The 20,221-nt window shown below is 40.2% G+C and overlaps 1 protein-coding gene across 3 annotated transcripts; it reads left to right on the forward strand.

Annotated features, from left to right (window-relative positions):
* Positions 1–354: 354 nt before the first annotated feature.
* rcc2 (regulator of chromosome condensation 2) lies at positions 355–19,320 on the forward strand. 3 transcript variants are annotated; one of them, XM_085258610.1, is made up of 13 exons: positions 355–373; positions 3,019–3,240; positions 3,639–3,732; positions 9,290–9,433; positions 9,508–9,639; positions 9,889–9,977; positions 12,170–12,284; positions 12,937–13,103; positions 13,223–13,403; positions 14,105–14,210; positions 15,306–15,378; positions 17,019–17,096; positions 17,610–19,320. In XM_085258610.1, exons 2-13 carry the CDS (start codon positions 3,040–3,042, stop codon positions 17,712–17,714), a joined length of 1,485 nt encoding a protein of 494 aa, XP_085114736.1. In that variant the 5' UTR covers positions 355–373; positions 3,019–3,039; the 3' UTR covers positions 17,715–19,320. The 3 variants fall into 3 exon arrangements, with proteins under 3 accessions (XP_085114736.1, XP_085114735.1, XP_085114737.1); XM_085258609.1 differs by lacking the exon at positions 355–373 and adding an exon at positions 1,832–1,974; XM_085258611.1 differs by lacking the exon at positions 355–373 and adding an exon at positions 2,213–2,232.
* The last annotated feature ends 901 nt before the right edge of the window (positions 19,321–20,221 follow it).

A 20,221-nucleotide genomic window follows, 5' to 3' on the forward strand; every position in this document is an offset into this window, starting at 1 on the left:
TCATGTTCTGTGTGAGGATGCTCTCCACAGCGCCTGTATAGAAAATCCTGAGGATCTTTGGAGAGACCCTGAACTTCCACAGTTGTCGTAGGTGATACAGGCGCTGCCTAGCCTTTTTGGTCTGGACCTGAATGTGGGCAGCCCAGTACAATCTAGTTTGTTAATAAACTAAACCCTAAAGAAGAAAATCAAAACCCCATTAAACCCTAAACTCAAATATTTAATTAAATACAAATACTTTGTTTTCAAAGTAAAGAAAACACACATTCCCCCCTCAGCAGGAAGTGGTGGTGTGGTCCAATTATCGTCCTTTTTAATGGTTTCAAACCCTGGCTGCCATCTTTTGTCCAGCAACTCCCAGGGATGATGGCAGGTAAGAAATAAAAAGAAAAAGGTTAGTCAGAAAGCAAAGAAATGAAGTAGTATGAATACATAAGTAAACTAAATGTGCGCGCTTACAAATAGAACAAATGTATCCAAACCAATCAATAAAGTTATTGGCAACTAAAATGTATTACTATGTTCAAATGAAAACTGAATATACAAAAGTTACCGACTTTAGAGTGTGGCCACGGGTTTGGCCATCACAACATCTAACGATGTCTGAAGCTTCGCTGTTTCAGAAAGAGTGTTGGTGTGAATTATGTCCTGCAGGTTTTAGATGTCCTTGATCCAACACAGCTGATTGAAATGGCTAAATGACCTCCTCAACATGTCTTGAAGTTCTCCAGAGGCCTGATGATGAACTAATCATTTGATTCAGGTGTGTTGACTCAGGGTGAGATCTAAAACCTGCAGGGACACCGGCCCTCGAGGCTTGCTGTGCAACACTTCTATCACCCTTCTATCTTCAGTTTCATGTCAAAGGGTTTTGCTCCAAAGCTAGAGAGCTTATTGCCAAAAAACACCCGAGTCAAGCATATGGAAAAAATATTATTTCTTAATAAAATAAATAGTTACCATCACAGCAGTATTCATAAACACAATCACTCATGTCTACACACATTAATCAAAAACAAATTAGATGAATGAATGAACCACAGTGAAAAATAAGATAAAATAAAACAGATTAAGGTGTTTTTATTTATATTCTAGGCAGTGATTATTCCCATGCTGGGACTGTTGTAGGAACAGCCAACAGGTGCAGGAAGACAAACTGCCATGGCTGCTATTGTCAGGCTTGTGCTGTGTGACGAGCAGAGGTAGGACCCAAGAAGTAGGTGATGTTCAAAGTTGCAGGAGGCCCTTTGGGAAATATACTTTTCTACACATTATTTATTTTGTAACATGAGCAGAGAACCTTTAGAGATGTACAGCTCTGGGTGTATTTTGCACACTGTCTTTGACTGTTGCAGGTGGTGAGAGCTTTCAGGAAGCTAAAACAGATTAAAATCTATTTTTATTTCCACCAGGTCTCAGGACAGAGACAAATTTCATGTTGCAATACTTTGTTTGAAAAAAACATATCAGAGGATTATTTAATTTATATAGAAGAGAATAGCCCTTTATTGTTATTGTACATGTACAGCAAAATTATAGGTGCTTCACACAAACTGTGCATTAAGTAAATATATATATATATATATATATATATATATATATATTTCTAAACAGTAGTAAAGGTATATTTTATTCGTTTTTAGTATAAGGTACCAACCATTAGCAAACATTAACATTAAAAATCTCATCAAGCTTGCACAGAGTCATAAAATGTAATTATCCAAGCAGAATATTGATGTCTGCACAGTGTTATATTTTTGGGCTCGCATGGTTTGCAATATGAACGAGGTGGGGGGCCACAGTGCTGTTTTTCTTCACGGGGCCCCATATCACCCGGCGGCACCCCTGTGTGTATCGGCTTCCTGTATGAATACGAAAAACAGACCACGTGGTGTAAAAGCAGACTGCAGCTTCTTTTGTTCAAATCAATCAAACCAGAGACGGACAGAGAGCCGCTGAATCAGGAAATCGCCGGTATCTGATTTATTTTTAGTTGTCTAAAATTAATAATGATATTTCCCGAAATCACACAGATTGTACCTGGGCTTATTAAAAAATATTTCCAGCCAAGAAAACGTGGATAAAGTTTTATGTTGTATCATCGTTTTATAGAGTGTTTGTGTTTATGTCTTTATTTAGGATGTGTGTTAGCATACAGTAGAGAGGTAACGTTAGCTTAATGAAACCTATCAAGTCGTCTATTTTTCCCATTTTATGTGATATTATTTTACGGTGGGTTCGAGAGTGTTGGTGTTTTCGTACAATATACAAACTTTGCGCAGCTTGTTTGTGTAGCGGCTAACTATTTAACTTCGTACGCCGTGTGTTAGCACATCAGCTAGCTTGGTACCCGACCATTATGTGAACAAAGAGCGACAGAGGTTAGCCGCTCAGCCTAATGAGGCTAGCAGCTAGCTCGCAAACTTAAACCGGTGCACTGTTATAGTTTGCTGGGTTTTTTTGTGTGTGCATAACAAGCTAGGTGGTTGTTTTTGTTTGTGTATTTCCCCCGACGCCAATGTCGAATAGCCGAGTATTAGACAGCCACTAAGAATGTAATTTAAGAAAACCGGAGAGATTTTATTAGCTTGTACGTAACAATAGAGATGAATTAGGGCTTCTTGAATGTGGCAAACTTATATAACGGCACACATATAGTGCTGGCAGCATCAACTCAAGCGTGTGAACTTGTAGCCAGTGAAGTTCGCCAATTCGCCAAAGTTTACGTTAACAAAAGACCGATTTGAAGCATTTAGTTATTTTTAATAACGTCCATTCCGCCATAACCAGCCCACGAGTTTAATGAGTTGAAGTTTTTGGTAATTAACTCCTGCACAGGGTTTTTCATTCACATCTTATTGTGTTGTGCTGTACTTCAAATAAGTGTTTCTGTAATTTAACACGTTAGTAGTTTTATTCAACAAGCCTTCGTTTGGTCTTTTCCACAGCCTTTGTTTCTTTGACAATTAAGTTTCCATGTGGTCTGAATAACACTATGTGGTTTCTTCTTTTCCACAGAAAACAGCTTGAGTTTGAAAGATGCCACGCAAGAAGGTGACAGATGTCTCAGGGAATGGTGGGATGAAAAGGAAGCGAGCCAGCGGGAAAAGGAGAGAGAGGGATTTCAGCAGTGATGACGAGTTTGACTTTGAGCAGGAAAACAACAAGAAATCCGGCAAACCCACCACCAAGTCTGGTCTCCAACCGGTCACTGTGGCAGACGACGTGAAAGAGAAAATAGTGCGTTTGATCAAACATAGACTGACTGGTTTTTGAAAGTTAAAGTGTTCTGTGTTACAAACATTTCTCAGTTATTACCTGATAATGACCGTCAGTCAAACCGTTCGCCTTTCTTTGTTGTTTTTCATCAGCATGTGTGTTTATGCTTTTCCCTTCTCATAGTACAGCCTGACCTGTAATATGAAATTTAATCAGAATTTTTTCATTGTTTTTCTTGTTTAAAAAGAAATATTTGCTGTATGAAAAGTTTGTGTTAAAGCTGTCCCTGTTTGGTTATTGCTAAATAATAATACAAAATAAAACCTACTTTTCCCTTTGACCCAGGAAATAGATTAGATTTATTTTTTTGTTTATTCATTGTTTGTTTGTTTTTTATAGTTATTGTCCTCTTTTTGCAGAAACTCGAGTGCCCAAAGGTAAAGGGCCAACTGCTCATCTTTGGGGCAACCAACTGGGATTTGATTGGAAGAAAGGAGGTTCCCAAACAGCAAGGTAAACACCATTCAAATGGCTATCCTATAATGTACCTGTGTCGCAGGATAGTCTAGTTTTTGTATGTTGGCATGGCCACGTGTATCCTGTTTTCTTAGGGAGTATGACTCATCTAGTCATTTTTAATATTTTGGTGATGATGGCGTGATTAAGAAGCTTCCTGAGGTCCTTGTACAGAGAGTGCACACTGTAGTCCTGAGCCTGTTAGAGAAACTATTTTTATCAAGAAAAGGCTTCAGTGCATAATCAAAGCTACAAAATGTTATTTTTACCTTTCTATTCTATCAAACAGTTTGTCTGTTGTTTGATACAAACACACCTTTCATGAGCTTCCATGGTGCTGGTAGTTGTGAGGTCAACCTATGCTGCGCTTTAGGTCAAGGGTCACCGACCTTTTGTTAAACTGAGAGTTACTTGAAGCATACAGAGTAGTACAAGGTGCTACTTGTATGATATCTTGAATAACAAAGTTTAGCTGTTCCCCTTTAGTGCTAATATTTCTATCTGAGAGCGGGTGACCTGATCACAGTAGTGTCGAGGATTCCCCAGAATTAATATTTGCAATTATTTGGGGAATGCAGATTTAAATACACAACATTGTTTATTTGTGCGAATCTTCTGTATCAACATTTGAAAGTCTGTTTCCACTTGTGATATTTTTGTAAATATTTTGACAGTTTTGTATGAATGAACACATTTGTAGCATTTTGTCTAAAATAATTTTCTTTAAGAAACCATTAACTGTCACAACTTCAAATCATGTAACATTTTTTTTATTTGAACTGATCACATTTTTGTACAATATTTGAGTTTAACAGAACTACAGCGTCTTTTACTGAAAACGTCTTTGTAAATATCTGTTAGTGGGAAGCCTGGTTTCCCACTTACAGATATGCTGTACACCAGTGAACTGTAATCTGGGCTATAATTACAATATAAACAACACTGCACTTCTGAGTGAGTCTTGAGATGTGTGGAGGTCATTTTGTTAGGATTTTAATCTTGTTCAGCATCCAAGTTGAACTTAGCTGTTCAGCAGTGCATGTCGTGTACACTTACATGAAATGATTTCAGATGACTAACACACACATGGCTCAAGTCGATCAAAGTCACTAAACCTGTTCTCAAACTCTTGCCCGAGTCTGTTTAAGACTTGAGCGTACTTGTCTGCAGCTTCGTCCAAAGCCCCAGATGCAGAAGCATTGTTATTCAGCACTGACTGCACAGAGGGAAAGTGCAGGGATTTTTTTCTTCCTCTGTAAATGTACAGAGAGAATTTTCATCGTAGCTTTAAATGCATTTCCAGTGAGATGTCTTCATTTTGGGTTTGCATTAACTCATTGAATTCAAAAGTGACAAAAACACTGCCAAACTCGCCCCCGCCTGCACTATCGGATCTTTGTGTTTTGTAACAGGTTACCATATTCAGCTAAAAGTTCCAGATGCTAATTATGATCTCTATGATGGGAGTTGTCATATTGCATGTATCACCTGCTGCTGAATGGTGCGGGGGTAATGTAGAAATGTTGGGAAATCTGTGTAATTTTTACATTGCACAATGACGCCTGTTCCATTTGTAGTTGCGTCAACAGCTTTTTCACTGGTATCTTCTTTTTTTTTTCCTCCATGAAGAATCTCTTCACCATATTGTAGATATCAAGTCCATGTGTTGTTGTCTTCAGGGGCACTAGGGGCATATCCTGGGCAGAGAAATCATTGAACATCATCTAGACCAGGGGTGCCCAATCCCGGTCCTCGAGAGCTACCGTCCTGCAGCTTTTAGATGCATCCTTGTTCCCACACACCTGAATCAAATGAATGGCTTGTTATCAGGCCTTTGCCAAACATGATGGCATGCTGAAGAGATCAAACCATTTGATTCAGCTGTGTTGGAGTAGGGATGCATCTAAAAGCTGCAGGATAGTAGCTCTCGAGGACCGGGATTGGGCACCCCTGATCTAGACAAATGTTATCAGCTGTGATATACTGCTGCAGACTTGTTGCACTGGAAGCTGAACCCCTAGCACTTAACTAGATTCCAGGTACTCGTCAAATTTAGCCCCTAGTTGGACATCTGAGAGTGTGGAGACAACATCAGGACATGTTGAAAGCTTTAAGCCTGTAACATTGGAGCAGTTTGAGTCACATTGATTGTATCTTTCATTACAACCAGTTAAAAGTACTAATTACTCATTGAAAATGATTCCTCAAAAATCTTGAGCCGTCTTATTTCTATTTTATACTTTGCTTAATATTGTAAACAATAATCCTCCAAGCTTTCAGAGATCTTCAAGAACTAATGTCCATAAGAAATAAGAACATAATCAAGCAAAGACTCAACACAGGATCTAAAAGATGCATCTGGCCTGTCAGTTGATCCGTCTACTGTATGCCAAGCCTCATCAGAAGTAGATGTGTGGCTGTCAAGAAGCCATTCTTTACCCTCTAGAGTCAACTTTTCCTGAATCCTGTCGTCACCTTTGTTCAAGACAGAAATGGCAAAAATTTGATTTACTAAGGAAAGCTCTCACAAGCTTCCTCAAAATTCAGTGACAGCAGGTCTTAAGGAGTGACAAATGCAAATTTACAATATCTGGTATCTATGTAGGACAGGGGTGCCCAATCCCGGTCCTCGAGAGCTACCGTCCTGCAGCTTTTAGATGCATCCTTGTTCCCACACACCTGAATCAAATGAATGGCTTGTTATCAGGCCTTTGCCAAACATGATGGCATGCTGAAGAGATCAAACCATTTGATTCAGCTGTGTTGGAGTAGGGATGCATCTAAAAGCTGCAGGATAGTAGCTCTCGAGGACCGGGATTGGGCACCCCTGATGTAGGAGGTCGAGAGAGATGCAGCAGTGTGTGGCGTTATCTTCATAGAGGAGAGCAAAGAACAAAGACGTATCAAATATTCATTTCAAGCTCATTAGAACTGCACAGACTTTGTGCTTCCTGTATTTTCATTTATTTGCAAAATTTTCAATAAATGACTGCAACAGTTTCCCAAACAACATAAAAAGAAATTGGCTCCAAGAAAAAGCACTCTCTGTGCATGTGAGTGCTTTTGTTTGCTGTGTGGATGCTCTTGTCTTTACCTGACTGCTGTTCTCATTATGGTGCAGAACTGATGCAGGGGCATACAGACCCAGACAAAATCAATAAGTGGTTGATTAGTTTACATCTGCAGTAGAGAAGTCAGTTGATGATGCAGCCTGTTCACTATGAACTGGCCGTACACATCACAGTCTGTGTGATCCTGGGGTTAAAAAAATCATTGCAGCCAAAGAGTCTGAAATAGGTTCATTCATGCTGACATCTGGACCGCAAATGAGTGAATGGGCTTGTTTATTTAACCAGCTGATGATGGTGTTAACTACATGAAGTGAGTATTTATATTCCAATCTATTTGGTTATGTCAAATCCAGAATTTACAAACATATTTTTTTGCAAAGGAAGTATAAATGGGAAAAAAAAATTAAAGTGTAAGTTTTGTTTAGGAAATAAAAGCTCGCGTGACACTGGGAGTACTTGTATGTGTGCACTGTTTCAAGCCAGATGGAAAAGATATCAGTCTTAAACGGCTCTAACAGCGCAGAGATGATGCAAATGAATATCATCATTGTGAACTTACTGTAAAATATATAAAGCATTTGACATCTGCAACAATAACATGCAACAAATACATAGATGTAACAGTAGTATAATCCAGAATACACCATGTTTCATGTAACTGGATGTTTAAGTGTTGTCGAAGGTTTAACTACCTGTTTACTTTTTGCTTGTAGGACCTGAGCACGACTGAAAACATCCCATTTTAATGACAGAATTATTTAAATATTACCTGAAAACGGGTAACTATTTTTAAACTATCAGTCTTTGATAAAGGCACAACAGCGTGTCTATTCTGCTCTCCATCTCTCAGCTGGCTGCCTCCTCTCACTGCTGTCCTGGTGTATCAGCAGGAGTGGGAAGCTGTTGCTCTCCCTGAAAGACACCACAGCTCAGCTGCAGCAGTGGATTTCTCAGTCTTTCCTGACTCTGGCCACTTGCAGTTTTCAAAGGAAACTAGATGTATGATAAGTTGGTTTTTTGAGGTGGTTGTCACGGATTTTTGAATAGTGCATCCTTAAAAATGCACGCCATAATGCGCCACACTTTCCAGGTGCATTTTATTAGTTTTTCGTCACTCTAGAGTCTGTTTACACACCGGAGAAGAGCAGAGAGGTGGAGCTGATAACATCGGGAGGTCGGGCTGACCGGCGGCACTGTTCCTGTAATTAAAACCTTTTACTGGGAAAAGCTAGCAAAGTCCTCATCAAACCACCTGATCAACAAACGCTGACCTGAAGAAAAGTAAACTTTGTCTCCACCGCTGTTTGTTTTACACAGTGAAAAATCCTCCGTTAAAGTCAGCAGATGAACTGTTAACTTAGCATGTTTATATTACACAGCTCACTGAAGGCGAAGCAGGGGTGAGTCTAAAGGGGGCCGTGGGCAGTGTCAGACCACATCCACTTGAAATATTTTTTGAATAAAATAAAATTGAAATAATATAAAATATTGTGTTAATGAAATTGCATTTATTTAAAAATATAACATTTTTTCCACAGACCAATAAAAATGTTAAGCTTTGACTGCACTTGACATTATTTATATATTTTTGCATTTAACAAAAATATTTTCTTTAGAAAGTATATTTTTGACTTGGCACATAAATACAGTCAACGCTGTTTTTTTTGACAATGTTTTTTGTGCAGTTAAACTATTAAAGTTCTCCAAGCCAACCGTGCAGCTTAGTTATTACAAAGAAGTATTGTTACAAGAAATGATCAAACACAAACGTTCTTTTTTGTGCTCCGTTTATAGAAATGTCAGCATTCTTAAAGAATGCAGTGTTTATGAACAGAATAAGGTACAGAGGGAGCGTTGTGCCCAGTGTTGCCAACTTAGCGACTTTGTCGCTATATTTAGCGAGTTTTCAGACCCCTTAGCGACTTTTTTTCTTTAAAAAAGTCACTAAAAAAAGATGTGAAAGTGTATATCGCTTTTACTCTCAACAAGCAGCGGGTGCTGTAACGCAGTCAGTTCTTCTTTTACTCTTTTACTCTTATGCTGTTTTGTGGATCACAAGGTTTAAAACTACTTATAAACACACACACACACACAAAGTAACTCCACCAGAGTGCCTATTTCGGGTCACTTTTGCCGGTCCAAGGACAAAGGAGCAGGGTTGGAATTGTGACATTAAAAAAAACAATTGCTAAAAGAAATTTAATTTGTAGTTCTAAATAAACTCTAAATGCATTTAGGACGTTTTTTACTCACTTTATGTCTCTTCCACGATGTTATTTCTCTCTCCAACAACATAGGTTACAATTAGATTAGCGTGACCAATTATGCAAATTAGGCAATGACGTCATTTAGCGACTTCTAGCAACTTTTAGGACAGCCAATAGCGATTTTCCTTAATGAGGAGTTGGCAACACTGGTTGTGCCAGTGTTGTGCATTTGTGTGTGTGGGGGGTCTTGACACGGGTTCTGTGTGTGTTTCTTAGCTGCTTTCCGCAACCTGGGCCAAAATCTCTGGGGCCCTCATCGTTATGGCTGCCTAAATGACGTCCAGGTTAGCTGCGTGGTGTCCGGCCCCTGTGCTGCTCACAGTCTCTTCATAACCACAGAGGGCAAGCTGTGGAGCTGGGGTAAGTAACATGCACAGTGGTTGTCTGTGTTGGTTGTGTTATCAGACACTGAGCTTGTCTTCCTGCTTCCTTAGGTCGTAATGACAAAGGTCAGCTGGGTCATGGAGACACCAAGCGCCTGGAAGCTCCCAAGTTAATCGAGGCCCTGGCAGAGCATGTTATTGTTTCTGTAGCCTGTGGACGCAATCACACCCTGGCACTCACAGGTAGGCTTAACTGGGGACTGTGTGGGTTTTCCTTGCACAACAGCAGCTGTTTTCAGTGGTTGTGCAGAACAGCCACAAGATCATGTAATACAGCCGCTTGTTGAAATAAAACACCAGTGTATTCTGGGATTGGATTACGCATTATTGGTTTGATTGCACAGGTCATCGAAGGATGTTTCCAAACTGAAATCCAGTCGGTAATGGCTCTGTGCTTTTAACATGTTTGCTGATGGTACTCTGTCTCCTCAGAGGATGGCGCTGTGTATTCATTTGGAGAGAACAAGCTGGGCCAGCTTGGTCAGGGCAACCAGACTGATGCAGTCCTCACCCCAGCACTGGTAAGCCAGGGTGTAACTCGTACTTTTCCTTCCTTTATCAGATGATAAAGTGTGGTGGTGTAGGTGTCACTGCTGTCCAAGTCTCGTCAGTCACAGGAAATGAATACAGTTAATCTGCTATTCCATAGCTTTTATGGTTTCAAAATAACAAAAACAAACTCAAAACAATTATATAAAATTATCAAACAAAAACAAAATTGTTAATTAATGGGACAGCAGTGCAGTGGCTTCATAGTTTACCTTAGAATCCTTTGGTTGTCAGCAATTCCTCTGCTACACAGCAAACAATGACTGTGGATCGTTAATTCTGCTAACTTTATTTTCCAAATTGTAAACAAATATGGTTTAAAACGGCGCTTACGGCGCTGCCGCGATGTAACTCAGTTTAAAGCTGTAACCTGAACAGTCCATCAAAGTGACCACAGCAGGACACCTCCTTCCTTTGTGCTCTGCCTCCAACATTCAGAAATCAGTTGATTTGTGCATACAGGATTTAGAGCGCAGAGAGCTACCCACAGACTGTGAAACTGCAACAGTGCACCAAGGAGACATACTCACGTAGACAGTGGCTTCTTTGTGCATGTGGCTGCTAAGTTCACATGCAGGTTATTGAATTTACATGCAAGGAATTTAATTGATCCTGTGAAATGAAATTATTTGCCTGGATTATAGTTTTCTTGTGCACAACTTACTCTATAGTGGTCTCGCTCTTCTAAGTCTTTGTGAGTAAATGATTAATTATTTAATCAAGTTATTGATTTACTCTGCCTGCTAGAAACCTGGTTACAGCAGTGAGGTGGTTAATTTAAATGAATCAACACCGCTGCCTCCTCTTGTCAGAATCCTCAAACAGGAGTGGCTTTCTGTTGCATCCATCAGAGCATGAATGTGTGTGAATGTTAGAGAGAAAGCACTTCTGCATTGAAACAGTGCTTGTGTGAAGAGGTGTGAATGAGGCATCGTATAAAGAACTTTGAGCGCTCCTGCAGAGTAGAAAAGTGATACATAAGAACAAAACATTTACATGTTTTAAAAGCGAACTTATTTCTTAAATCCAGCATCAGAAACAGTGTTGTATAAATGTAGCAAATTGTTGCCTGAAGGCACGTATATTGTAAGGTAAACACTCTACAATAATACAGAGAAAACCCCAATAATCATATGATTAATTACTCCTTTGATTAATTAATGCATTGGTCTTAAATTATGATCGATGTGTATCAAATTCATTTTACATCACGGGCCACATACCACTTTGATCTTAAGTGGAGCGGTGAAGCAGGCCCTTTCAAAGTAAAGAATGTGATGCGGTCAAAAAAATTTGGGTGCACCCAACTTTTATGCTGATGCACCTAAGAAAAAAAGTTAGTCTCGAGCTGTGTATAATGTATGGCAAACTGCTGTACCTGTAATAAAAAAACAAACATGCAGCACCTGGAATGAGCTGAGAAACAGGGTCCCAGGACCTTTGATTAGTCAGCCGCATTGGTAAACTTCAGAGAGCTTACCATTGCGGCTGACCTGTCCAATCCTCTAACCAGGGTCTCCTAACATTATGTTGGTGAGGCTGTGGTGCCCAAACACCCTGTCAGGTTGAGCGTGAGATTTCTTTTAAACGACTGCTGAAAACACATTTATAGGTTAGCGTTCCCTTAATCTTTTCCTCTTTATTTTGGGCTGTAGTTTACATCTAAGTGTGTATGTTGGAATGAATGTTTTACCCCATGTGGTTGGTCTGTATGTCTGAACATGTATACTTTTAATGTGTCTTTTATTCAAACTGTGAAGCACAAATTCAGTTAAAATGTGATACACAAAGTTATTGTTACTCGTGCTGAGCCATATCACTTCCTCTCAGACTGCCTGCTAGGCTATTTAAAAGTAGAGTGGGAGAGAGAGCCTTCAGGTTTCAGGTCCCTCTTCTGTTGAACCAGTCAGTCAAGAGACGGATATACTCGTGGCTTTTAAGATAAGCTTAAAGCATCGTTTTTAATAAAGCTGGTTGGGGCTGGATCGGATTACCCTGAAACCTCCCTTAGTTTTGCTGTGATGGGGTTAGGCTGCTGGGGTTGTCTGATTGTTGTGGTTTTCGCTCCATTATTTTAGGGTGCCACCATACAGTATTAAGCACTTAGAGGCAACTGTGGGGATTTGGCGCTATATAAATAAAACTGAATTGTGTTTCTCTCTAGATTTCCTACAATGGGCAGCCCCTGGTGAAGGTGGCTTGTGGTGCTGAATTCAGCATGGTGGTGGACTGCAAAGGAAACCTGTACTCGTTCGGCTGCCCAGAGTATGGACAGCTGGGTAAGCTCTCAGCACATTGTTTTCATGTTTTAACATTGTTTACAGTTTAAAACTGCTTAAGGCTGCAGAAGATTGTTTGCAATGACACCAGTTTTCACGCCTCAGCGATTTAGGAGTTTTAAATTGTTACCATAGGTGCATCTACTAAAACTTAGAGCAGTTTTAATTTCAGCGATCTCAACCTCAGGGTCAAGTTTTCCAAAAATGTTGTGTATGTGTTAACTCGAGATTTTGAAATTGATACCATAGGTGCATCTGTTTGGGTTGGTAAATAAAGTGTTTTCATATGTTAACAAACTACACACTTATCAAGATGAAATGACATTTTATATCGAGCCCATTACAGTTCACCATCACTGACGTGTTTGACAAAACCTTTCTTGCTGATTTATTCTAGAAAACTGTAGTTAAATGCACGCAAATGATTTTCATCATGGTGAATTTCCCAGGTTAGACTTGGGCTGACAGCATGGACATCCAAGTTTGTGAATGTGATAACTTGAGAATGAGGTGGCATAGAATTCTGAAATTCATACCACGGGATATGTATCATGTAGACACAGTAGTGTAGTTTGTGCACTGGAAAGCACTGATGTGTTGGGAACGATAAACTCCATTAGTTTTTTATTGTTCTGCATCTCTGTCACTGCAGGCCACAACAGTGATGGAAAGTTCATAGCTCGTGCCCAGCGCATAGAGTTCGACTGTGAGCTCATCCCTCGTCGTGTCGCGATCTTCATTGAGAAGTCCAAGGATGGCCAGATCATGCCTGTGCCTAACGTGGTTGTGAGAGACGTGGCCTGCGGGGCTAATCACACGGTGAGAGGATTCCCAGAAGTCTTATCAGGAGCAAATCAAATTAGATGGCCAGTGATTGATTGATTGATTTTTTTAATTTTGCAAAAGGGTTTACAAACTGCTGCTGTTTGTGTTTTCAGCTGGTGCTGGACTCTCAGAAGCGCGTGTTCACCTGGGGCTTTGGCGGCTATGGGCGCCTCGGTCACACCGAGCAGAAGGATGAGATGGTTCCCCGGCTGGTCAAGCTGTTTGACTTTCCTGGCCGTGGTGCCAGTCAGATCTATGCAGGCTACCAATGTTCGTTTGCTGTCAGCGAGATGGGTATGTCACATTGCAACAAGATCTCTAAACAGTCTCGCTCAAGTAGGTTGCACGAACGTTGATACTGTTAGTTTTCACAGATTCTTGTTTAACTTGGATGTTCAGGAAAGTGAAGTCATATGGCACGCAGAATTGCCCACCAGTCCATTCCATCAACAGTTTAGACAAACTGAATTTTAGAAACAAGTCTCATGGAGTTAAAATGTAACTTTGTAGCTGCACAGTAAATTTGTTTGAAGGAAATTAGGAGCATAAAAGAGGCGCCTATCAGTCTGCTCATACTTTAGACTTGTGTTATAGTCATTTGCATAAGATTACACTGGCAGAACGAAGAATTAAATCAATTAAATATAAACCAGTTCTTCAATATAAAGAGGATGGACTCCCTCAGACGTCACTGAAGCAGAAGCCTAGCAGATGATGACGTGTATGCCATTCAGACCCTAGTGGACAAAAACTGTACCATGGCTATTTCCTGCTACAAAAAGCCATTACAAGCTGCGATTATTTTCCATTTTTAATGAATTCAAATTGTTGAAACCATAAAGAAGTAATCGTGAAAAAGAAAGGCTTTAACTTTCTGTCTTCTAAAGAACAGAAAACTTTTTTTTTTCTTTGCAAGGTTGTTTACAGAAACTACAATTTTAATGAGAGGTGTGAGAGGAGCACACGTATAAATCTGTACATGTTGTATTTTACAGGTGGGCTGTTTTTCTGGGGGGTGACCAATACTTCTAGAGAGTCAACCATGTACCCCAAAGCTGTGCAGGATCTTTGTGGCTGGAAGATCCGCAGCCTGGCATGTGGGTGAGTGCTGTCGTCACTTGTTTCGTTTTTTTCTTTTGGTTTTTATTACCCTTCAGCCATAAAAGCCTGATTGAGTATTGTGGGGACCCCACCAGGTGGGTGGACAGCGTGGACGGTTTGTTGATGTGATAACTCAAGAACAAGCTCACGTAGATTCATACCATAGATGTATCTACTAGAAACCTCAGATAAGTTTAAACCTCCACCTCAAGATCACAAGGCACGTTTTCTGAAAATATTGTGAATGTGATAAGTCAGGAAGGAAGTCGCCTAGGATTTTTTTATATTGATGCCATAGGTGTAGCTGAGGGGTACCACTCACAGCCGGCAGTATTTTTTGGTTTTGGGATTATCTTGCCCTAATTGGACAGTTCCTCAGGGTCAGTTCTCTCACGCTTTGATTTATAGACTGACCTTTGAAGGTTCACTGTGCGTGCACACACACACACACACACACACACACACACACGCACACTGATATATTATCATATGCATATTAGAGTCAGTTTAACCTGTATAGCTCCAAATCAAAACAACAGTTGACCCTACAATAATACAGAGAAAACGCTCACATGACCTCCTTTGAGCAAGCGCTTTGGCAACAGTGGGAAGGTAAAACTTCCTTTTGAAAGGAAGAAACCTCTGGCAGAACAAGGTTCAGGGATAACTGATTAAATGAAGAGTGGTGTAAAAACACAGTGAATGAAAAAAGAGAGTGAAGAAAAAACACGTCACACTCCTCATGGGAAGCCTTCAGCAGCATAGACCTGTTGCATTAAACGTAGAGAGGGTGTCTGACTCCAGACTGAGAACTGGTTCCACAGAAGAGGCACCAGGAAGCTGAAGGAAACCCAAATAAGCCTGCAGTCTGAAAGCCAAATGCTCTTTTAGGGTGATATGGTACTATGAGGTCTTTAAGATAAGATGGGTCGTTATTCAGCACCCTATGTGTAATATGTATGTATAGTACTTTACAATACAATTAATGTAAGTAAAGCACTTTTAATAGTGTTTTACATACACTTTTGGGACTATTTGTTGTTTTCTTATCTACATCCGTAGCTCTGACTCTGTTTGCATGTTTGTATCGATCAGGAAGAGCAGCATCATCATTGCTGCAGATGAGAGTACAATCAGCTGGGGACCCTCGCCCACATTTGGAGAGCTGGTAAGAGTCATTATGAGACATCACATGTCCAGTGTTAACAGCTTTGTAGGCCATCGTCTACATAATCTGTCGTTATTTTTGTTTTTAAACCTGAACAAAAAACATACAGAACAATAGTTCTGTTTGGTTAAAATAGTAACATTTAGTTAAAATAAAATTAAAATTTAGTTAGTGAAAATATCAATATTTTGTGAGACAAAATAAAACGATTGAAATTACACAGATGCTCTTTTGTGCTAATAACATAAAATCTGTGAAATAAAAAATGTGATGCCCTCAAATTACAGAAACAAAAGTCTAGATACTGAGTGTAAAAACTACTGACCGAGAACAGTCACAGGTGCCACAGCTGGTTTAACGTTTCCGCTGGTGTGTGGGGAGACGTTGGCGTGCAGAGTGTAAAACAGTCTTAATTCTGCAGTGGATGATTCAGCTGGTGGAATAAATTCATGCCACTGCTCCGTTTGCAGCAATAGTTTTACAGCATGTTTTGGAAATTACCACATTTTGTTTGACATCCTCCTTAAAATCCAAGCGACGAGCGAGTCTCATTCATTGCTCGCCTGAAACTCGCACTGACAGTATTTAAACACGCATGCTCAGAGCAGTGCGCCAGGTAGCAAGTTTTCCAGTTGGGAGGGGGGATTTATGATAAACATCAAGATGAACAGAATCAACTTACAGGGTATACACAAACTACAGACATAGTTGGAAAAATGTAACCAATAAAAGAAATTTGAAAGAAATTAAGAGCTACCTTTTAAATGTGAAATTGATCTTTTCCAGTTAAAGAAATCTGGTCTTTGAGCCACAAAAACTTGGGGAAGTCAAAAGTGAACTCCAGAGAAGGCGGATATATCTTCCTAACAGAGAACGACTTGTAATCTACAGGGGAACAAGTGGAACCCCCAAAAATAGCAATGAAAAGCTCCGCATTTACCCGTGTCCCTAAAACCTTAGACATGATCATGAAATAGTCAGTCTGACATTTGTTCATTTTACACCAGGAGTGGAAACATGTGGCTCAGGTTACAAGAAGAGGCATTGCATCTTTCACATTGGTCAGTTATTTTGGAATCAGTTTTGACAGTCCAGACTGAAATGGACTTGTTAAACTGTAAGAGTTGCAACTTGGCGCAGCTTGCACTTCATTGTATACTAAGAACAATTTTATCCCACCGCCTGATTCCAACCTTGTGCATTTTTGTTTTTGACTGCAGTATGAGTATCCAGGGCCATCAGTGTGTTGTATAGTTTGTGAAGGCGAAAAACCAGAAGACCATCCGATGGCTGTTCAGTAGGCAGCGAGGGAAAACAGGGGAAAAGGATGCAAAACAACTTAGTACTTAAATTATTTTAATATAACTTAAAATAAGTGGGACACAGGAAAATTAAAGTTGGAGGATGAATTGGAAAACGATCATAAGACTCCACAGTCTTGTTACATTGAAACTTTGTAGTGTGCTTTAGTGTTGCTACAGTCTTGTCAAAATCTCTTTGACATTCACATGAAGATGAATTTGACCAGTGACTTGCTTCCAAATTCGAACAATGTTTATGCAAGTGAAATATTGTGATATTGGCTGTTTTGTTGTAAGATAGGAGATGAACATTGATCACATCTGTCATTGATCTTGCAGGGATACGGAGACACCAAACCCAAATCCTCCACCACCGCCCAGGAGGTAAAGACCTTGGATGGCATCTACATTGAGCAGGTAAATGGACAAGGTGGTAACTATTTGAAGTAGAGTCATTAAGATGCATACTGTTACAATCGCTGATCAATCGTTGATCAATCGTTGATCAAATTAAGCAGTGCCAAAGTTTCACATAATTAGAATGTGTGAATGATCCGATCCAAATCTGATGCATAGTTTCAGACAGTCTTGGATTTGATTGGTCAGCCACCAATCAGACGGTTGCAGAGTTACACATTGTAGCAATTAATAATAACAATAGCAACTAATAGTTGCTGTAGGCTCTTTGCCTTACAATGTACAGTTCCTTGAGGCATCTGTTGTGATGTGGTGGTATATTAAAAAAAAAAAGTCAGCTAAATTAAATTGAAAAAGCATACGACAAAAGTGCCTGTGAGACTTGGTGAACGAGGCAGGTTGTACAAAGCGCTTTGAGGACTCGGGTAGATTTGAAATATAAGAACCTGTCTATTTACCACGAAGCAGGGAAATGTCCTTCTCTTTCAAATAACGTGCGTGTTGTTTCTCCAGGTGGTGATGGGCTACTCTCACTCTCTGGTCATTGCTAGACAGGATACTGAGCAGGAACAGGAGAAACTTAAAAAGCTGCCTGAGTACAACCCCCGAACAATCTGAAGGGCCCACCAGCAGTGACACCTCAACCCATTTCACAGAGCAGAGGAACAACCATGTGATCAGCAGGAATACCTGACCTGTTCAGTCGCTACTAGTCACGGCATCGTGCTAGTGGGATGGTTGAGTTGAGGGGAGAGGTGTTCACGAGTCTGAAGGTTATCCACACATCTCGACTCCCAACAGACTCCACAACAATTTGGACACTCAAATCAGAGAAGATGGGACTGGAGACTGACAGATGCTCTGGATGGTCCAGCTCTCACAATGAATGGTCAAGATATCTTTACTTCCCAATGAGCCTGCAACGGTTTGTTCTAAGCACATCTCGTCCAGCAAAGTTGTGCTTCCCAAAAAACCCATTCCAGTTTCTTTTTTCATTCATGTCGGGTCTCTTAATTCTGTTTGTTTGTTTCAGTATTGATAGTTGTGACATTTACAGGTGCTACTCCAGGAGCCCTCGGTCTTTTCCTACTGGGGGCATTTTAAAGACCAACACTCCATACCTGTGCCTTTTTCTACATGTATGTTCAGGTTATGGAATTCTTGTTTATTTGGTTCCGAGGATCAGCTGATCCATCTTGTCTGTGGCAGTGTGACCGAGTGTATGCGACTGCTGCAGATTATAATCAGGATTTGGAACATACACTGTGTCTCATTTTGAATACTTCCAGTAATACACTTCCATATAGTGCACTTAAGTACTTTGTTGCAGACTGCATTAAGGTCGACAGGATAGTGTTTACCCAGATTAAACACAGTTGGTTGTATACTCTCCACTGACTGAAGTTGTCTTGATGTTTGGCAGCCATCTTGGTAATGCCTCTGGGCAGCTATTCTGAAGCTTCTTTTGATTGAATTGAAGGTTTGACTTTAGTGTTCACCAGGACCAAACTGCATGCATAGAATCGTAAGTCAAATCTGATTAAAACACTTTTGGAGACTGCCCCAGAATGAGGTTTAAAAAGCTTTTTTTCCTTTGCAAATTATACTTGGAGTATCCACGTGCAGTTTTACAACACCACAGCTTTATTAACAACTGCCAAAAGTCTGAAAAATGCCAAGCTTATTGTTGTTATGGATATACAGGAAACTAAGAAAAGATGATCTGGTGCAACAACACGGATGGCTCGTATGCATCCTGGTCCAGCTGTTGAGTATACCATTCAGGTACTCTGTTTACTCTATGCAGTCGCACTTGTCATTGTGAGCACACTTATGCATTAAATAGTAAGTGTATGGAAGAATATTACCTGAGACACAGCAGCCATGTTCTGTGCACTTCATGTTGATGTTACATTCCTTGTTTCTTCAATGTTTGCATCAATGATGCGCGCCTCAGTCCTTCCAAGACCACAGAGTCTCTTAGCTCTTTTTTTTCTCTTGTTTATTTCATTAAGTTGAACTTTTACAGCGCTCTAAGCAATTTCACAAACAGGTCTGAACCTTCAAAACCACCAATGCACTGTCTAAACTCGTTCAACGTGATAAGGTGCAGTGCGTTCTTTTTAATGGTGAAATTTCTCTGGGTTATGTTTTTGTTTGGTTTGTTTCTTGCTTCTTTTTTTTATTTCATTGAAATGGTTGAATAAAGATTCCTGTAAATGAATTTGTCTGTGCAGTCAAACCTCTACTCAGGTCAGATTGAACAAAACGATTCAGCCATCCATCCACCTCAGAGGTGGGGAGGTTGTTCAGTTTTATTTGTACAGTACCAAACAACAGTTGCCTCGTGGTGCTTCATTGTAAGGTTAAGACCATCGGAAAATACAGAGAAAATCCAAACAATCTGCTGTCCTCTATGAGCCAGCACTTTGGTGACAGTGGGAAAGAAAACTCCCTTTTAACATGAAGTCTACAGCAGAACCAGGCTCAGAGGGGCGCTCATGACCAGGAAGACCGGACAACACTGTAGTGGAAGAAAACCAGAGAGAAATAATGACTGATTTAATGCGGAGTAGTGTAGAAACAGAGAGGGGGGTTCCTCACATCAAAGGAAGCCCCCCAGCAGTGTAACTAAGGGAGGATTCAGGGTCACCTGATCCAGCACTTGCATAGTTTTAAGCCTAATCCAAAAGGTAGAGGGGGAATCTTGTTTTCCAAATCCAAACTGGGAGCTGGTTCCACAGAAGAGGGGCCTGAAAACTGAAGGCTGTGCCTCCATTCTACTTTTAAATACTCTAGGAACAAGTAAATTAACAGCCTACAACGTCTTTATGATGAGCCTGATTTTTCAAGACCTTGTATGAGATGAGAAATTTGATTCTGGATTCAACAGGGAGCTAATGAAGAAAAGTCAGTGCAGGTGAAATATGCTGCAGCATTTTGGATTAACTGAAGGTTTTTCAGGCAGTTTTTAGGACTTCCTGATAATAATGAATTACAGTAGTCCAGCCTGGAAGTAATAAATGCATGAACTACTTTTTCAGCGTCACTCTGAGACAGGATATTTCTAATTTTAGAGATGTTGCACGAATGGAAGAAAGCAGTCTTACATATTTGTTTAATAT

Source organism: Mchenga conophoros, linkage group LG20, assembly GCF_057382185.1.
Source record: "Mchenga conophoros isolate Kocher_MC1m ecotype Shallow Benthic linkage group LG20, M_conophoros_male_GT1.1, whole genome shotgun sequence".
Classification (NCBI taxonomy): domain Eukaryota; kingdom Metazoa; phylum Chordata; class Actinopteri; order Cichliformes; family Cichlidae; genus Mchenga; species Mchenga conophoros.